Source organism: Giraffa tippelskirchi, chromosome 7, assembly GCF_054371585.1.
Source record: "Giraffa tippelskirchi isolate mGirTip1 chromosome 7, T2T-mGirTip1v1.2.pri, whole genome shotgun sequence".
Lineage (NCBI taxonomy): Eukaryota > Metazoa > Chordata > Mammalia > Artiodactyla > Giraffidae > Giraffa > Giraffa tippelskirchi.
Window position 1 is genome coordinate 125,864,162 of NC_137281.1, and position 21,178 is coordinate 125,885,339.

General features: G+C 42.8%; 1 protein-coding gene across 3 annotated transcripts in view; it reads right to left on the reverse strand.

Moving 5' to 3' along the window:
- Positions 1-21,178, reverse strand: part of SQOR (sulfide quinone oxidoreductase) — a 45,848-nt gene that overhangs the window by 9,807 nt on the left and 14,863 nt on the right. For all 3 annotated transcript variants that reach the window (XM_081511398.1, XM_081511400.1, XM_081511399.1), the window contains exons 2-6: positions 15,099-15,346; positions 12,970-13,140; positions 7,043-7,096; positions 3,036-3,230; positions 772-981 (exon numbers count right to left, since the gene is read on the reverse strand). In XM_081511398.1, the coding sequence (XP_081367524.1) occupies positions 772-981; positions 3,036-3,230; positions 7,043-7,096; positions 12,970-13,140; positions 15,099-15,329 (861 nt within the window). In that variant the 5' untranslated portion in view covers positions 15,330-15,346. The remainder of the gene's footprint in view (positions 1-771; positions 982-3,035; positions 3,231-7,042; positions 7,097-12,969; positions 13,141-15,098; positions 15,347-21,178) is intronic.

Sequence of the window (21,178 nt, forward strand, 5' to 3'; positions counted from 1 at the left end):
GCACAGAAGCCAAGCCCGCATACAAAGACTAGATCTCTCCAAGCAGGAAGTGGCTCTGCCAGATCTTTCAAGGATTTGTAAGCATTTCCTTTGATGCACAGGTATGAGATGTTTAAAGACACTCTCTTTCACAAGTAAAAGATATCCATCATTCCTGAACTACCCACAAGCAGGCCTGGCTGTCACAAACCATAAATGGAGACAATCACTATATCCTGCATTTAAGAAGCCCTTCCTGAACTCTAGGCAATTAAAGTTGTGAAATGTTTCTGGCTGCTTCAAATGACTCAGTGCCAAAAATACAGACACAAAATAGGATAAAAATTCACTTGGTACCAGTAGATGAGGGCTTAGAGAACTGGTGGCCCAGTTGTAAAGAATCTGCCTGCCAAGTAGGAGATGTGGGTTCGATCCCTGGGTCAGGAAGATCCACTGCAGAAGGAAATGACAACCCACTCCAGTATTCTTGCCCGGAAAATCCCATGGATGGAGAAGCCTGGTGAACTACAGTCCATGGGGTCACAAAGAGTCAGACCTGACTGAGAGACTAAACAACAACAACAGTAGGTGAACCCCCCTCATCTCCCGTGGACACAACCTCTTATCTCTTCCCCTTCCCCATTTTGGTCCATCTTCTCCCCATCACAACCCTAAGATGCTCATTGTAACCAGCCTCCCAAGCACACAACAATGATGAACAAAGAAGCAGGGCCCTCAGTGTCACCTGCATCCATGGCACAGCTCAGCTGACAGCTTCACCTCCACACTTACTGAAATCACTTGGGTCTCTCCAGGTTTGTCCAGATTCTCAAAAACAGCCTCTTGCTTATCAGCTCGGACTTCGATGAGATTTTGCTTATAGTTAACGGTGAGGGTCCTCTCCTGGATAATCTTCTGTAGGGCATCTGCATACTTCTTGACCCCAAAAATGGCTCCAAGAGCAGTGTTGAAAATGATATTGGCCTTGGGTCGCTTTCCAGTCTGAAAAAAAGAAAAAAAATAGAAACAATCAACATCAAAGCATTACTCCAACCACTCTTTTTTTTTTAACCTAGACCAGACTTAAAACCCTCCAAAGAGACCTCATCAGCTTTCTCCATCACTATGCACTGGTGGGGCGAAGTGTGAATCACAGCCTCCTCCTTCTTTTATCTTCCATCAGTGACATAGCACCTCAGTCCAACTTGATTCAGGGGTTGAGGTGGACCCTGTTCAGTGAGGTCCAGAGATGAAAGTCAGGTCCAAGGGAAGATGGATCTGAATTGTTTATTCATGTATTCCTTTGTTGATTCACTCAGTAAACATTTAATGAGTCCTAGAGTTGACCAGGTACTGTTCTAAGTGATCCACATTTGCTGGATCATAGAAAAAACAAGAGAGTTCCAGAAAAACATCTACTTCTGCTTTATTGACTATGCCAAAGCCTTTGACTGTGTGGATCACAATAAACTGTGGAAAATTCTGAAAGAGATGGGAATACCAGACCACCTTACCTGCCTCCTGAGAAATCTGTATGCAGATCAAAAAGCAACAGTTAGAACTGGACATGGAACAACGGACTGGTTCCAAATTGAGAAAGGAGTACATCAGGGCTGTATATTGTCACCCTGCTTATTTAATTTATATGCAGAGTACATCAAGAGAAATGCTGGCCTGGATGAAGCACAAGATGGAATCAAGATTGCCAGGAGTAATATCAATAACCTCAGATACACAGATGACACCACCCTTATGGCAGAAAGTGAAGAGGAACTGAAGAGCCTCTTGATGAAAGTGAAAGAGGAGAGTGAAAAAGCTGGCTTAAAACTCAACATTCAAAAAACTAAGATCAAGGCACCTGGTCCCATCACTTCATGGCAAATAGATGGGGAAACAATAGAAACAGTGATAGCCTTTATTTTCTTGGGCTCCAAAATCACTGCAGATGGTGACTGCAGTCATGAAATTAAAGGATGCTTGCTCTTTGGAAGAAAAGCTATGACCAACCGAGATAGCATATTAAAAAGCAGAGACATACTTTGCCAACAAAGGTCCGTCTAGTCAAAACTATGATTTTCCAGTGGTCACGTATGGATATGAGAGGTGGACCATAAAGAAAGCTGAGTGCCGAAGAATTGATGTTTTTGAACTATGGTGTTGGAGAAGACTCAAGAGTCCCTTGGACTGCAAGGAGATCAAACCAGTCAATCCTAAAGGAAATCAGTCCTGAATATTCATTGGAAGGATTGATGCTAAAACTGAAGCTCCAATACTTTGGCCACATGATGTGAAAAACTGACTCATTGGAAAAGACCCTGATGCTGGGAAAGATTGAAGGTAGGAGGAGAAGGGGACGACAGAGGATGAGATGGTTGGATGGCATCACCGGCTCAATGGATATGAGTTTGAGCTAGCTCCGGGAGTTGGTGATGGATAGGGAGGATTGGCATGCTGCAGTCCATAGGGTAGCAAAGAGTTGTACATGACTGAGTGACTGAACTGATAGTATGATTATAACCATGTTAAAAAATAGGGAAAACAATGGAAGTACATATCAAATTGATAACAGTAGCTATACCAAAGCAATTGGATTATGAATGACATCTTTTTTCTATTTTGCAAACTTTCAGTTACATAATTTTGTACATGTGAAATAAAAAATAAAAATTGATGCTTTCCAATTGTGGTGCTGGAAGAGAATCTTAAGAGTCCCTTGGACAGCAAGGAGATCAAACCAGTCAATCTTAAAGGAAATAAACCCTGAAAATTCATTGGAAGGACTGAGGCTGACGCTGAAGCTCCAATACTTTGGAGAAGTGGGCAGCAGAGGAAGAGATGGTCAGATAGCATCATCTACTCAATGGACATGAATCTGAGCAAACATCAGGAGATAGTGGAGGACAGGGAAGCCTGGTGTGCTGCAGTCCATGGGGTTGCAGAGTCAGACACGACTTAGTGACTGAACTACTAAATTTAGAAACAAAAATGGTATTTTGACATACATAAAAATGATATCCCTTATGCCCTCCTTGCCCATCCCTGGACAGGAAGCATACCTTCCTGAAATAGGCTTCTGATAAGTACATGATCTTCTGCGGGGCTCCAGCGCACTTCACTGGAGTGTTAGGGAAGGTAAAGATGGCGTTGCCCTCCTTGAAGTCCTGCAGAGCTTTCCATGTCTTCTCCACTGTCCTCACTGAGTAATTGGACCCTATTTTGGGATGGGCAAAACCTTCAGGGAGGCCTTTGATCTGCAACAAAGCACACAAAGAAATTATTATTTAACAAAAGTGAAAATGGAATCTGTGTTCAGAATCCGTCTTTGCTGTCATTTCTATCACCTCTCATGTATTTCAGCACAATTTTGAGCCCCCTGGACTCCAACACAGTGGCATTAGCAGGTGACTGAGGGGTCTGCTAAGCCCAGAGCTTGGAGGCCTGCAGTCATCTGCCAAAGTGGAGAACAGGTGAGGCCAAGGGGAAACCCTGGGCCTCTGTGGCCTGGAGACCAGAATTTGAACCTCTGTTTCCACCATCAGAGTGAGGACAAGCCAGCCTTACTTTTTTTTTGGAGAACAAGTTTTCTTATTGGGGGGGGGGGAGAAGAACAACAGGCAGAACCAAGAGCACACACACACACTATCAGTAACAACAAAATTAAATTACCCTGTATCAGGTTGGACCAGGCCAAGCGCTTGATAAAAGCAGCAAAGGCAGGAAATTGTAAGCATGGACTTGAGAACCTACAGACTCCCCAGTTTGAGTCCTAGCTGTTCCACTTAAAAGCATTGTGACCCCAGTAAATGGGCCAATAAATCAGCTAGTGGGTCTCAAGTGTGGTCCCCAGAACAGCACCACTTGGGAACTTGTTATAAATGCAGATTATCAGACCCTAGCCCAAACTCACTGAATCAGAAACTCAGAGGCAAGCCCAGAAATCTGTTTTAACAGGCCCTCCAGGTAATTCTGATGCTCACTGAAACACTTATGTTCATCATCTGTGAAATGGGGATAAAAGTAACGGCTCTGTAGGATTGCTGACAGGAGTAAAGAGACCATGGTATAAGATGACTAGAAAAATGACATGTGTATGGTACATGCTCTGTAAACGTCAGTGTATTCCTGTCAGGAAGATTAACTGGGTCCTTCTCTTAAATGTTAGAAGGCTCATATAACACAATGGAGATGGAAATGAATGAGTTAAGAGACTCAAGGATGATCAGAGAACCATCAAAAACAGTCTCAAGATGAGCGGTCCTTCAAAACCTCTCCAGGCTGAAGGGCACCCACTCGTGACTCATGGAATCGCCCAACACCTATTCCTCAAGTCTCAGGGAAACAGAGTCCTGCGGTCTCCTCCATTACACCCAATGTTAAGAGCAAGTATTCCTCTGACTGTTAACCATATCTTCTGCTACAGTTTAAGTAGCTGTAACATTAGCAGTCTCAACAACAGTAACCACTTCCTATTATAAAATCACCCTGCATTTTAATGTTTCTGCTGTCTCACATCTATGAATATTCACTCTACTCACTACACTCCCTCTGGGGGAGGGGGTGGAATATTACTGACCCACAGACACAGATGAGGAAACTAAACAGCAAGGTTGAGAGACCCACCTAGACTCTTACACAACTAGATACTGAGGCCCCTGTCCACTGCCTGCAGCCCTTCCCACAGGACCTCCATGCTTTCCAGATCCCAAAGCAAAACTCAGGATCCAGGAGATAAATAAATAGCCAATCTGCCTTCATATTTCTCTAGTCTGAAGAAGCTGTTATCAAGGAAAACGGTGCCATAAAGTAGTAACCGAGTTCCTTTTAAGGAGAGTTGTTCCTAAAGGGCAGTTTGTGACACCGCTGAATCCAAGGTGCTTCCCTGGGAACCTGGAAGCAGAAGGAGCAGAAAAGTCTAAGAAAGATATGAGATCTGACCCCCACTCTGTGGGGAGCTGTGGACCATCCTACCACACTGAGAAGACCAGAGAGTGGGACATGGCACTGCAGAGATTCACCGGGAGCTGGTGGGGGAAGAGGCAGAGGCAGCTGGGCAGAGAGAAGCTGCTCACGTTCAACAAAGCCCAAATCAGAGATCAGCCCTTCTGGAGGCCCAACGACATCCCGCCCCCAAGATCCACACACCTTGGCATCCTCATCAAAGCCATCTCTCCTTCATTTACACTAACCTGGGTAGTTTTCTAGTATGTCCAAGACTGCTAAGTAACACAGTAGCCCTGGTAACATCACTCACATCCTCTTAGCCTCGGTTTCCTCATCTATCAAGAGGAGATAAAAATATCTACCTCGCAAGCAGTCATGAGGAATCAATATTAGATTCTTAGCATGGTCCCTAGCACATGGTAGAGACTCCATAGTAACAGCTACTTTTAAATATTATTGTTTCTTGGTTTACTGCAAGAGGGTGCAAGCACTCTCAGCACTGGTGTCTTCAGACAGTTCTTCAAACACAGCTTTGAGCCATCAGGGTGACATGACCATAGAGATAGGCTACCTTTGTTAAGTCGACTCTGGTGGGCCTTTTGAAGAGGCATGGACTTCCCAGAAACTATCACTGGCACCTTTCTCCATAGAGTCCTCCATGGTTTATTGTTTATATGAGACTTATGACCCATGGCACCAAACTCATCACAACCTCCACACTAATCCATGGCTTGTTCAAACCTTCACAGAACAGGTTCCAGGTCATTTCTTCTACCTCCTACACTGGGCATGTCACTATTCTGGTTTTTAATCCAGAAACACACATCAAACACCCTGCGGATGCAACTCAGATGAGGCCCTCGCCTAAACCACTTTCCTGAAACTTGTGATCTGGTTATCACAATGCTTTATGTGCTTCAACTGCTTATTCATATTCCCCAAGAAGCTTCTGGAAATCATAATTACTAACTCACTCCATTATGTTTTAGGAAAATAAATTTGAATCTCACAAATTGTCAGAAGGCATCTGGCTCCCTAGCTCTCTGAAAAGGGAGGTCTAAGAAACTGCTGGGACAGCATTTATATTGTGTCAGTCACTTTATATGAAAAACCCAGCCTCTGTACAACAAAACTTAGACATCCCTTCAGTGCCTGATTAGCTAACTGCTGGTATTCTACCCTTAAAGTCTGCTTAAGAATTCACAATCTAAATTTCACTTTCAAAGGAAATACAACCAACTCGGTCCTACAGAGAAAGGTAGTTTTCTTGTAAGTGTGGGAAAGGCTGCTGTTTTGTAAGAATTACTATCAGGCCCTGGACATGCTGAACTCTGATTAAAGCTTGAAGCTAGAACATATGATGATCACTGACAGAATCTTAGAGAAGACTTTCTTAAAACCATAAAAAGGCTGCTGAGAAATAAAACTGAAAGGGGAAATCCCTTTCTTAATACTCTTTCTTGTCAAAATGAGTATAAAACAACTGAATGCAGTTTTGATCACAGCATAAGTAGGCCAGTATAACATACTGATGCATGCATGCTCAGTTGCGTCTGACTCTTTGTGACCCCCATGGACTGTAGCTCACCAGTTTCCTCCGTCCATATCATTTTCCAGGCAAGAATACTGGAGCAGGTTGCCATTTCCTACTCCGGGGGATCTTCCCGACCCAGGAATCAAACCCATATCTCATGTATCTTCTGCATTAGCAGTGGATTCTTTACCACTGAGCCACCTGGGAAGCACATGACATAGTAATAGAAGTAGCTTAAAACAGTACATTCTCAGACTTCCCTGGTGGCACAGTAGATGGGAATCCACCTGCCAACACAGGAGACATGGGTTTGATCCCTGGTCTGGGAAGATTCCACATGCCACAGAGCAACTATGCCCATGCACCACTACTACTGAGCCTGTGCACTAGAGTCTGTAAGCCACAACTACTGAAGCCTGTGCACCCTAGAACCCATGCTCCACAATAAGAGAAGCCACTGCAATGAGAAGCCCACGTACTGCAACTAGAGAGTAGCCCCTGCTCACCACAACTAGAGAAAGCCAGTGCAAAAGCAACAGAGACCCAGCAGAGCCAAAAATAAATTTAAAAAAAAATTTTTTTAAGTACCTTCTCATAGTCCAGCTGGATTCCAAGAGCAATGATAAGATATTTGTAGGAGATCTGCAACACAAAAAATGACATTTTAGACCAAGACCCAAAAAGTGGCAGCCCCAGAACTGACTCAGACCCCAGACATGAGTAGCCCCCACTGCATCTCCATCTTGTAACATGATGACATGGGGCTGCAGATGGTGGGCAGGCCAGCAGGCAGGGATGAACACTCCAGTGTACCATCATGCCCACCGTTCTCTGCGGCCTCACATGTCAGTGCTTCACAAATATAGAACATGCCTGGCTTCTGGGAGCTTGAGATACCTGTATTTTTACACAGTGGAGCACAACAGGAAAGAGACCACAGTTATTTGTGTTAACACTGTTTCATGCCATCATTGACTCGATGGGTGTGAGTTTGAGCAAGCTCTGGGAATTGGTGATGGACAGGGAAGCCTGGCATTCTACAGTCCATGGGGTTGCAAAGAGTCAGACATGACTGAGCAACTGAACTAACTGTTTCATGTTGAAGGCTGGGAGGATGACTTTCTAATCTTAAAACAATCAACTTTCTTTGAAAGTTAACCTGTAAATCCCACCTATGGGGTAATGTGTGAATCTCAGGCCAATCTGTCCTGTCATATAGACTGGATCAACAGGGTAACTGAGAAACTGCTCTTTTGAGGGACACTGAAAAAATGTGATAGAACCTACCTGATCCTACTGAATGAGCTATCTGGAATTTAAAACTCCTCTCTTTAAATATGGGCATTGTGCTCATCCATGCTGAGGGCAAAAGTATCCATACTTATTATGATGGAAATATGGGTTCAGGATCAGAAGGAAGACAAGCTGAAGTACAAAAGTGTAAGCAAAAGGATATAAAGTAAAGGGACTTGCCTACAAAACTGGAGAATGACAGCAGTGAATGTGGGAGCCCAGCCTGGAGCCACAGGTGGTGACGGCCACAGCCTTGTACAGAAGGCTGGATAGGTGGAGAGGTGGATAGTTGGTTTCAGTTGCTTATGAAAAACACAAATAGAGAACCAGAGCAGCCAGCTGGGCAGATCACAGTGGAAGAGAGGGGCCTCTGAGACCTGAAAGAGCTTGGCTTGGGCTGGGGAACCAAGGGGAGCAAGTCACTAAAGAGGTCCTGACCTGGGACCTAGGAGACTCGGCTCCAAGGTCACCTCCACCATGAGACCTGCCTATGACTCAGTCTCCCTCCCTGCTCCCGGCAGCTCCCTCAGCACAGTGGACTTAATGCTTTTTAGCACCTGTGTTATTCAGCAGCAATGTACTCCTCACTACACTGAACACTCCTAGAGGATAAAGTTTATGTCTTATTCCTTACAGTCCTAGAATCTAACACAAGACACAAGTGAGGAAGTCTATAACATTTGTTGGATGAATGGATAGGTAGATGGCTGATTTCAGCTGCTTATGAAAAATATACTCTATCAAAGTGGACAGATAATAGATACATCTTCAACTATATGCTTTGCCTACCCATAGAGACTGAGTGCCCTTAAAGTCCTTGTTCTGTAGGAAAGTGTACCAGGCTCATTAAATGGCTAAGTGAACTCTTCAGGATGTAAGGTCAGAGATGGCATAGAGTCTGGGGGTGCTGACCCACAGGTAAAACATATGAGCACTGTCAAGAAAACCTTTTGGGTTGTGCATGCCTTAATGGTTCCATTAGAGCATAATATTGATTATCTATATGGAATAATAATATACAAGCTTAAGATTCTGGAAAAAATAAGGGAGAATAAATCCTAAAGTAGCAAAGAACACAAGAACACTTCATGTCTTTTGAATGAGTTCAAGCTTCCAGGCCAGATGATCTAAACTCTAAGGAATTGCAAAAACTTGTAGGCAAAACTTCTGAGCAGTTTCAGAGAACAGTGCGGACCTTGCCAAAAGGCTAAATATGGACAAGTGTTTTGTAATTTTATATGGGGGTTGGGGGAGGTAAATTATGACAGTAACAATTTAGTAAACAAGATGTTTATCCATCACAAAATTCCAGGCTCATCTATTAAAAAGATGTCTCATAATAATTTAGAAAATGAAGAGCCTCAGCAAGTGTTCACAGACTGCAAACCTGCTTCCCATCAGTCGGCAGTCAAGAACTCTGTGAGCACAGAGTGGACACTCAATAAATATTTCCTTTTCCTTTTTTTTTCATATACTCTTTTTTCCTTTTTTTTTTTAACCTTTTGGCTGCACCACACAGCATGTGAGATTGTAGATCACTGATTAAAGATATAAAACCCACAGCCCCTGAAGTGGAAGCATGGAGTCTTAACCACTGGACCAGCAGGGAAGTCCCTCATATATTCTTTAAAAAATAATAACAGCAACATTTCTTAAGCATTCACTTTGTACAAGGCACTGTCCTGAATATTTTACATGTTTTAATTCATTTAATCCTCACAACAACTCAGTGAAGTAGATATTAGTAGTACCATTTTACAAATGAAGAAATTGAGGCACAACTTGATCACAAAGATTGGCTGAACACCTTCTATGTGACAGATACTATGCTAAGTCCTGGAGATATAACACCGAACAAGAAAGACCCAGTTTCTACCCACCAGGAACTCAGTCTAGTGGGCAAGACAGATGTGAACAGATAGCCACACAGACAATTACTAAACCACAGAGTGCTGGGATGGCATGTCTAGGGGGAAACCTGACTACTCTGGTAGGTCAGGGAGGCCATGTCTAAGGTAAAGATGAGTAGGAGTTAGCTAGGGGAAGAGGTGGAAGCAGCTTTGTGCTCATGTACCAGGGAAGAAGGCGGCTGAAGTGCCTGAGGAGACGAGAGGCCAGTGTGCTGGAGCAGGAACAAACACTAGAACCAAATTAAGTCTGGAGAAGGAGCAAGGATTCATCCACACACTGGGCCTATGGGACATACTCCAGACAGACCCCTGAGTCAGGGAAGAGTCAGAGACACGCTGGGTCTGGACTTCAACAGTGCCCTCACACTGTGTCCTCACATCGTGGGCAAGATAGGAAACTGTAAACAAATGATGGAAATGACTATGTAAACTGTTTAATATTTTCAAAAGAATGCTGACTGATTCATGTAGGCTAGGAAAAAAGTTCTCTAGGGACATGTTAAAGAATTAAAACCTTGAACTTAAATGAAACCATCATGGATAAAGGCAAGGAAAAACTGTTAACTGGATGACAGAATCACAAATGTAAAAGATCCAGGCAAGCTGGGAGGATGAACCAAAACCAAGAAGATGAGACATGATATGTAGATTTCTGATACTTGGCTATGGAATTGAAAGTGAAAAGTGAAAGCCACTCAGTGATGTCCGACTCTTTGCAACCCCATAGACTATACAGTCCACGGAATTCTCTAGGCCAGAATACTGGAGTGGGTAGCCTTTCCCTTCTCTAGGGGATCTTCCCAACCCAGGGACTGAACCCAGATCTCCCGCATTGCAGACAGATTCTTACCAGCTGAGCCACAAGGGAAGCCCTGGCTATGGAATACTTTTGCTTAAAAAATCCTGGACAAAAGTCTCACCAGTTTATACCACCTTGTTCCTCAGCCCTAACAAGGCACTACAACTCTCCCAAGCATCTAGACCTTAGAGTCTAAGTAGGGTTCAGAAGTGAGGGAGCCTCCCAGTACCTCTCATTCTCAAGAGGTGAGACAAGTTTATGTTCCTTAAGATACGCACAAAGCCAATCACAGAGGTACTGAGCTACTCCTGCAGTACAGAAGGGTCTGACTAGGAGGCAGGCACTGCTGTACCAAAGGGGTGACGTGTCTTCAAAGATACCGGTCTGCTGGTCCCTTGAGCTGAGAGCAGACTGGTGAGAAAATGAAGCCCCAAAGCTCAATCCTCTGAACTGAGAACAGTCTTGTGTTTAATTCAGTCTGTTCTCCTGGAGATGTTGGGGAAAATAAGGAAGTTTATCAACATGGGAAAAACAATATATAAAGAATATATAAATTTTTAAATTTAATGTAAATAAATGTATATTTATTTGTGTACACACACACACACATATATATATATATAAATATGTATATATTTTAGGATGGGGGATGCCCGACTCAACAGTAGATCATGTGAAAAAAAGACCCATGGTTTGAATGGACCTCTAGTCCAGCATGAATCAGCACTGTGAGAACTGTCATTGGCAAATGCTAGCTTGGGCTCTAGCCAGTTGTAGAAGAGAATAGTCCCACACTATTCTGGGCTGTTCTGTAGCATTGGTTACTCTCCCAGACACCTAATGGGCCCATGGATCACAGGCACTAACAAGTCAGATGATGTCCAATGCAGATAAAGAGGGTACAGAGGGTATTGGAGCCCATGAGATCTGAGGAAAGTGGGGACGGGAGGAAAAGTCTATCTGAGAAGAAGACAGACATGGACTCTAAGAGTCACTTTCAAATAGCTGGAGGGTTTCTCCACTGAAAAGAGAGAAGACCTTCTCTCCCACACTACAGGAAGAAAAAGGAACAAGAAAAGTATTATGGCCACTAACACCTTAGAGGTCAAAGACAAAACAGAAAAGAGATTATAGGAAGGTGGGTTCTGACTCATTAAAGGAAGAACTTTCATATTACCTGTTTGCCTAAAAAAAAAAATGAAGAGCGCTAACTTTCAGAGAAGTGGGACATGTAAATACTAACCCACTTTAAATTCAACCCCTTAATCCCTGTGCCCAAGTCCAAGTAACTCGGCTCTGTTTTTTAATTAACATTCATTACCTTCTAACATACTATATAACTTACTTATTATGTTTACTGTTTATTGTATGTCCTCCTCCACTAGAATATAAAATCCTGAACAATAAAGATATTTGTCCTATTTGGTTCACTCATATATCCTTAAAACTGTATACACAGGTTATAATAATGTTTAATATAAACAAATACTGAGGGAGGAAGGAAGGAAGGAAGAGCAGAAGCTAGGCAGGTAATCTTGATCAGGGTTCAGGGAAAGGCTACGAAAAATCTCTGTACTCCTTGAAATTAAATGCAAAATTAGGCACATATATGCATTCTGTAGAGCAGGATAAGGTCCTGTTTGGAAAGATCCATGACCTCAGGAAAGGTTGAGAATGCCTGCAGCCAATGGTCCCTGCTTAGAGCTGAAAGATTTCCACCAACTCTGATTCTACAGTTCTGTGAAAATGCTGGAGTGCCCAGTTTGGAGGGATATGGGTCACGGTATTAAGGCTAATAACGCCTTGAGGGCCCAAGAACCACCAGACCCTGGGACAGGCAGAGGACAGCATGGCGGCTGTCCTAGGCTCAGCAGCAGATGAGGGGACAGGATGGCTTCTGAGCCTGTCTTCTCACCATCCTGCCCTCATCCCCTCAGTCAAACCCAGGGGCTGCAGCTGCTGAAAAGCTGGGATCCAAGTGTGGTGGGGATGGGAGGAGACGCTCTATGGTGCTGAGCAATTGTGACCCTCAAGCTGCAGCAGCAGCCATTCTTAGCCCTAACACCAACCGCAGTCACACGGCAGAGCGCCCCCTAGTGTGACTGAGATGGATATTTTCCAACATCCCCTTCCTCTGCAGGGCCAGCTGTCAGGTGGAAAGGCCTGCTGCTTCAAAAGAAAAAGGAGGGAAGTGCTTGGTATTTTACACAAAGCAGTAGTGTCTGTTCAATAAGAATTCTGGTACATGATACTGTAGTAAGCAATGGGGCAAACAGTGGTATTCAACAAATGCTTGTCTTCATTGTTCATTTATTAATTCAGCATCACTCGGTCCTTCTATCTATCCTATCCTCCTTTCTCCACATCCTTCCCACCTTATGCAGTATTCAGCACACACACATGCACAACACACAGATACCCCACCCTTTCACCACGAAGCTGTCCAGTTTGATACAATGTGCATTCAGTATAAACCCTCAGGTGAACAAAAGCCAAAGGACCCCAGTGGTTACCTTCTTGTCATCGTCTGTGTGGATGCAGTTCTTGTCTGGATTCAGATCAACCACTCTAGCTTTGATCCACTCCACACCAGAGGGAATCACACTTGCTGTGGGACGGCCAGATAAGGATAATGGTTTGGCACCAGCACCCACCAGGGTCCAGATGGGCTGGTAGAAATGTGTCTAAAAAACAAAGTATTTGGAGATTCATTGCAATGTGAGGCTGATCAAAAGAGTCATAGAAAGGTACATAAGCTAGACTCTCCCAATTCCTCCCTCCTGACCCTTGAAGCATCACAGAGAAGTATCCAAAAGGTTAGTCTTCCCCCACCAATTCCACTGGTGTTTCCTACTATGTTAAATTCTGAAGGGCAGTTACCTTAAATCCACTTTAAGCAATAGATAATACAGTGGTCACTAAAGACAGTTTATGACTTTTTGCTGATCTTGACTGAATTCTTTTGTAGGTAAGGTAATTCGGATGGTAAAGAATCTGTCTGCAATGCAGGAGACCTTGATTAGATCCCTGGGTCAGCAAGATCCCCTGCAGAAGGGAATGGCAACCCACTCCAGTATTCTTATCTAGAGAATTCCACAGACAGACCATGGTGTCGCAAAGAGTAGGACATGACTAAACAACTAACACAAAGTAGATTTAGTGTTTAACATGTACTTGCTATATTTGTTGTTGTCTTAGTCACTAAGTCATGTCCAAATCTTTTGCAGCCCCATGTACTGTAGCCCGCCAGGCTCCTCTGTCCATGGAATTCTTCAGGCAAGAATACTGGAATGGGTTGCCATTTCCTTCTTCAGTGGATCTTCCCAACTCAGGGATCAAACCAGTGTCTTCTGCATTGGCAGGTGTATTCTTTACTGCTGAGCCACCTGGAAAGCCCAAATGCTATATAAACAAGCATACGTACATACACGGGCTTCCCAGGTGGTGCTAGTGGTAAAGCACCTGCCTGCCAGCACAGGAGACATAGGAGACGTGGGTTCGATCCCTGGGTTGGGACGATAGCCTGGAGGAGGGTATGGCAACCTACTCCAGTAGTTTTGCCTAGAGAATCCCATGGACAGAGGAGCATGGCAGGCTACAGTCCATGGGGTCACACAGAGTCAGTCTCAACTGAAGTGATTTAGCACTTAGCACAAACATACACACATTATGAGTCCATTTCATGTATACAGATATAAAGAAAAATTAAGTCCAGAAGGCTAAATATGGTTACTCAGAAGTTTGTGAGGCAAGTCTGAAAAGTTTTCTGCCACTTTGGGGATGCTCAGAACTTCATTAACTTCCTCATACTGGATTAGGGCACACCCAGGTGGCCCTAGTGGTAAAGAACCTGCCTGCCAGGAGATGTAAGAGACACAGGTTCGATCCCTGGATCCAGAAGATCTCCTGGAGGAGAGCACAGCAACCCACTACAGTATTCTTGCCTGGAAAGACCCATGGACAGAGGAGCCTGGCAGGCTACAGTCCATAGGGTCACAAAGAGTCAGACGTGACTGAAACAACTTAGCACTCACGCATACTGGATTTATCCATTTGATTGTCTCTAACATCTAATCCAATGACTGGTGTCGTTGTAGGAAGGTCTTGTGCTGATACTAGTGGCACACACAGAGAAGGTCATGTGAAGACAGAGGCAGAGACTGGACTGATGCACGGCCAGCCAAGGAACACCAAGGACAGTCCACAGCCACAGAAGCTAGGAGAGAGGCATGGGACAACCTCCCCTTGCCCTGAACAGCCTTTAGAGGAACCATGGCCCTGCTAACACCTTGGTTTTGCACTTTCACCCTCCAGAACTGTGAGAGGATAAATCATCTGTTGTTTTAAGCCATGCTGTTTATGGTCATTTGTTATGGCACTTCTAAGAGGCACTAACACAGAGGAGATCATAAGAAGCCAAGAGATCTGTCCTTGCTCTCTCCCTCCCCCCGCCTTCTCCCAATCCTTTTGGATGATCTGCTTTTTATGCCCAGAAAGAGAAGCACGAACCTGGGAACATGGAGGCCCAGGGCATGACAGTCATCCCCACCTCAGCCCCTAACCCTCACGTGCATGTGCACAACACACACACACACACACACACACACACACACACACACACACTCATAAGGGGAAGACTTACCTCGCTGGGCTCAACGATGGCCACATTCTCTGCGCCCACTTTCCGCTTCATGCGGGCGGCCATGCTGATCCCACCACTGCCCCCACCCAGCACCAGCACCTCATAGTGGCTCTTGGCCGCAAGCCTGGCCCCTGTGTGCAGCTGCAGGGGGCTGGCCTGGTGAGAGCCCAGCCTGAGGAAGCAGAAGAGCCGGGCACGGGGGCTAGACACCACAGAGGCCAGCGAGGTCATCTTCAGGCCGGATCAGGCTACAAAGGAACAGATAAGACTCCAAATAAGGAAAGAGCCACTATGGGGCCAAAGCATTTTCTTTTAGGGAGGAAGGGGAGACTGGCATCTGGCCGGCTCCAGCTGGTTCCCACCATTTCAAGACCACCTTCCCACCTGGCCGTGATCAAGAGCTTCTTGGGAATGCTCCACCAGTAGCTAACAACTGGCTAAGCTTTCCATTTCTCCCTCTCCTTCTTCCTTCAGGGCATCGCAGGCTTTGTTTGAACCAGGTAAACCTCATTTTAAGCTCTCTCTCATAACGTGCCTGTCCCCATCCTTGTCCATCCCTAGAGCGAGGGCATCATCTAGGGTAACCCACTGTCACCCTCTTCTCCTCTCTGAACTCTTTCTTTGGCTTTTTGGTCCATCAGAGATGGATGAGTCTACAATTCCTTGCCACCTGAGACCTTACTTAAAACAGAGAGTTCAGCAAGAAACCCACCTTCTACAGCTCAGGGTTCAGGTCACAGAAATCAGAGCCTAGGTCCCACTCAGAAGTACCTGGATCTGCTGTCCCAGGGACATGTAATTTCATCAGATCACTGGCTAAAGACACATGAGCAAAGACCCTCCACACCTTTGGCAATTTCACCCAGATGATTAAAAAGCCATAAAAGCAGCCCTTCCCATAAAAAAGCAGCCCTTCCCATAAAAATAAAGCTATATTTTATGTAAAGAATCTGCATATCCTGCTGACAAGTCTTTTATTATATCCAATTCAGTATATAATCTCCCATTGATAGGTTTTCCAAGAGATGTACTTCACCTTTAAGAAAAGGTGTTTCTGCTCTAGCAGTTGGTGCTTTGGCAGTGAGGAAATGAAGCCTACTCAGAAACTGGCCTTGACTTCATCCCATCCCCAGAATGGGCTTTATATCTTGGATGTGATCTATCATGTAAGTTGAGGGGCCCAGACCAAAATACCTCCCTCCTTGTGTATTACAGAGCCCCAAATTTCACCATCTAGCACCATCCTGTGGTGCTGGAGGTACCCAGCAAGTACCTAGCTATGAGATAACACTTCTAGCTGCTAAGATCACTAACTTCTAAATAGGAACAATTTAATTATATGACTTCCCACTGGTGGAGAAGAGGAAGGCTATACAACGGAATTAGAAAAGGCTGGGATGGGGAAAGGCTATGAAAGGAAGAAGGAAGGGCCCTGGAGGAGTGAGAGGGAGGAGCCAGAGTGATGATTGTAATTAGGATTAACTCTGTTCCAGTGTTTTGGCACCCGTAACAATTTCCTCAGTATTTCAGATCTGACAGGCAACCCAGATCTGGAGGAGGGTACACGGGGTTACAGAAACTGAGGCACGTTCATTCATGGTTGCCGCAAGTTTAAGTCAGTATGACGCTTATCAAAAACATTTCTCATCCTTTGACTCTGCTCTTCCATTTCTGGGACTCAGGTCTAAGGAAATAACCTCTAATACTTAAGAAGACAAGACTCTACAAAGATATATCTCACACAGTCATTCATAATACAGTCAAATCTGAGTTAACTGGCTTGTGGATTGAACCTGATTTCGTCCTGGTTACAGAAAAAACAACTGCAGGCTCTAGACTGGCCAGGGAAGGCTCAGGTTCCAGACTGTTCTAACCAAGGCTGATTTATGATTGCTTCTATTTAAAATGGGTAGGGGGAACAGAGATAGCCATCCACATGTCAAACTTTCAGGAAAGGTTACATAAAATGTTGTTACACAAGATGACCTATGTAGTCTTTTCAAATTATGTTTACAAAGAGCATATAAAATGCTTACGTTGTGATTAGAATATAAATTGGAAATACAAGTTCAACTATGTAAGAGAAAAATGCATCTTAAAAAAATAAGATGTTAACACTGGCGGTTTTCTCCAGGTTTTAGAATAATGGGTGATTTTGATTTCTTCTGCTTTTCTGTATCTTATAAAATCTCTACTATATGCATACATTAATATTATAATAATAAACTATTTTGATGACAATAACAAACATATTCTAAGTCCTTTACACAAACATTTAACCTGTGAGCTGACTATCATTATCACCATTTTACAGATGATAAAATTGAGGCAGAGCACACATGTGGTGGATTATGATTTGAACCTGGACACTTAAGTGCCAAGGTGTCTGCTTTAAACCACTATATCTCTATCAACAACAAACAGTGCTAACATGAAAATCTGAAATGAAAAACTCCAGATATTTTCCATACTTTCCACAAGAGGGAAACCATTTTTTCACGGTATTGACACCTAAAATAGTAGCAATGTTTTGATATAGCTATAATTGATTTTTTCCCTCTTCTTTGCATGTGCTTTTCTCATATTTTCTTTAATGAGCTTTAAATTTTAAAAATTAGTCAATTTGGTTTTGTTTGTTTGAGTTTTCTGTTTGTTTTTTGTTTCCTAATGATTGAGGAGTGGGGGAAATCATCAAGTAGAATGTTACTCTGTGGTTGGGAAGAAGATATTTTATGATGAATAGACAGTCCTCATATTCTGCCTTTCTATATGACAGCAAATCTCCTCACTTGACTTTTAGGAAAACCACTTTTTCATGGTCCCAACACAACATCTTTTTTTGGGTTTTTTTGGCCACATGACTTGTGGGGTCTTAGTCCCCCAATCAAGAACTGAACCAAGCCCTCAGCAGTAGAAGTGCAGAGTCTTAATCACTGGACCGCCAGGCAATTTCCCTGACACAGAACCTTAATTCCATGGAGTTACAAAACAATGACCTAAAAAGAGGCCTGGCTAAGTTTCTGATTTCAAGTCACACAATCTGAGGCCCTTCAACCTTCTAATTCCCTTCCAGCCTAGTACCCCATGGTTCTCTTGAAAGAGGAAGAGTTTATGCAAATACTTCCCTCATTCAGCCAAGAAGGCAAGTTCTATTTTATTTCAGCAGTTCCCCATAGCTTATTTCTGGATTCTGTATTAATAAACACAAAGTCCTCTGAACTAATTCTATCAACTTCATTAATAGTCGTCATCAAGCAGAATGTCCCAGCCTTTGCAGTCAAATTTCAACCATAAACAAAAATTTCACAAACACAAAATAACATGTTAGAGGAAATGTTCCAAGTTTCAAAACACTTGAAAATCTCAGTAACACACTCATTCTAACAATATAATGTCACCTTAACTTTCAGATCAGAAAAACCAGAACCACAATCTAATGCTATCGGTAGAGAAGGTAGGGCATGATACAAAGTCAAAGACCAGAAAGAAACCAGAACAATAATGCAAAATCATAATTTAGATCCCACTTTGGAAAGTGGGAACACTGACCTAAACCAAGCCTGGAGAAACAAACAAAAAACCAGACAATTGAAGGAAGCAAGTCACGTAATCTGAGCCAGAATGAAAAAAAAAAGAAAAAAAAAAAGGCCAAACTTAACCCTGGAGTCAACAGCAAAGAAATAAAAAAATCTGTCAACAAAATAACTATAGAGCATAAATCTAAGTCTCTGAGTCTCCCTAGAAGGTAGCCTGAAACACACGTACCTGAAGTTAAGAAATAAGTATTACCAACTAACAATGCAGGAAACTCAGCTGGTTTCTCTCTACACTCTTACAAAGTGAAACACACACTCTTTTCAAAAGAATCAATAAGGCAAAGTTAACTTTCTTTTAACAAGTGCCACATTTATTTAACTGAAATAAATGTATTTCATTTATCAAATACATGTTCTAATTAAATAATGTCATACTTTTAAGTTAGATAAAAATTCCTTAATTAATCCTAAATCAATCGAGTGCTTCCTTCAAAGAATCAAAATAAATGCTCTGCTATATCTGTAGTCTGACTGAAGAAGTAAAACCCCTGCTAATTGAAAGATGAGACGGCCTGCTAGGCACCTCCTACTTACATTGCTGGCTGCTGATCTGGGGTTCTGGTCCAGACAAGTCTTTGGAACTCCACACCTTTCTACAGCCAGCCCTTCTGGGAAAATCAGTGGAGATTGCCAGTGTCGAGAGCTCCCTAATCCTAGGCCATGTGACATGCCACTCACTGGGTGTCAGCTAGGACATTTGGCTGAGTTCAAACAGAGCTGGCCTCTAAACAAGGATTATTCAGAGCATCTTAACGAAAGATCCATCAGACCAATAGGACTTACAGTCAATCTTTCAGTTATTTTTGCTCTTGAAGAAACTGGGGATTCTTTGTATGGGACACTATTATTTTATCTCAAGCCCACACCAGGCTGGGCCCTCTTTGCTTTGGGTTTCAATAACCACAAGGCCATCTTTTTAATATACCACCTTCATATAAACTTTCAAAACCAAACAGAAAAACAGACAACAGGCAGCTTCCAGCTTTCGCCATCTACCCCATTTCTCCTACCTGCCCTCTGGGCCTCCAGCTTCCCTATCAAGCTTACATAGAGCTGTGAAGTCCTGAAGTTCTGGATCTCTGTGGGTCCCAGTCTCTGATACACAAGTGAACCTCACCTATACACAGCATGGGTTGGGCTTACACCTAGTGCCCAGGTGGCAAAATGCCTGGAAGCCTCCTCCTCCTTCATTAGCTCCTCCCCCCTGGGCTTTCTGGGCCTTTTAACTAAGGCTATCATCAGTTATTTACATCTCTCCACCAAATCACTTCCAGAAGACAGGATTCAATAAGAAAAAGTAGGGAGAGACTGTCACAACAGTAACAGCTAACATTTATTGAGCATTTTAGTTGTACTTACGCTATCTCAGAGACAGACTCCTTATAATAACTTTGTAAAGAGAGTGTTAGTATCCCCATTTTACAAACAAGAAAATTGAAGTTTGGTGTAAAGTGGATACCTGCTTAAGGTCACATCACTAATTGAAGAGGAGAGTTTAGTTCAAACTGACTCCTCGGTTGAGGAGTCTCACAACATTAGACTTAAGAGATAACTCAAGGAAAATGCCTACCAGCTGAATTTTATTTACATTCAGATATAACGTAGATTATGCCCCATGGAGTGAGATGGGAGGTAATAGATGATATTAAATTTTAGCTTACTAAGCAAATTGGAAGAAAAAATTTAAGTTTCACGAGGAATGAGCCAGGTAGAATAATAGTATTGATATTAATATAATTTTAAGGGCTCTTAAAATTTAAAAATACATACTGATATTCTTACAGTTGAAATCATTTGGATTTGCTTGAAAATATTACAAGTGGCAAGTAGGTAGGAGTGTAGATGACACAAGATTGGCCATGAGTTGATAATATTTTTTAAATTTTATTTTTTTATTGAAGTATAGTTGATTTACATTTCAAGTATATAGCAAAGTGATTCAGATATATATGTATGTGTGTATGTATGTATACATACTTTTTCAGATTATTTTCCATTATAAGTTATTATAAGATATTGAATACAGTTCCCTGTGCTGTACAGTAGTAGGTCCTTGTGGTTTACCTATTTTATATACAGTAGTCTGTATCTGTTAATCCCAAATTCCAAATTTATCCCTGACACTCTTTTCCCCTTTGGTAACCATAAGTTTGTTTTCTATGTGTCTATTTCTGTTTTTTAAATAAATTCATTTGTACCATTTTTTCAGATTCTACATATAAGTGATATCATATAATATTTGTCTCTGCCTGACTTCACTTAGTATAATAATCTCTAGGTCCATCCATGTTCCTACAAATGGCATTATTTCAGAGTTGATAATAATTTGAAGCCAATTTATGGATTTATATGGGCATTCCTTGTGGTAATCTGTGATTTTTTTGAATATTCTGGAAAGTTTCCACAATAAAAAATTAGAATGAAACAGCAAAAACCAGTGTGTCAGGATGGACTTTAGCTTTGCTCTTTAGTCACTGAAATGCT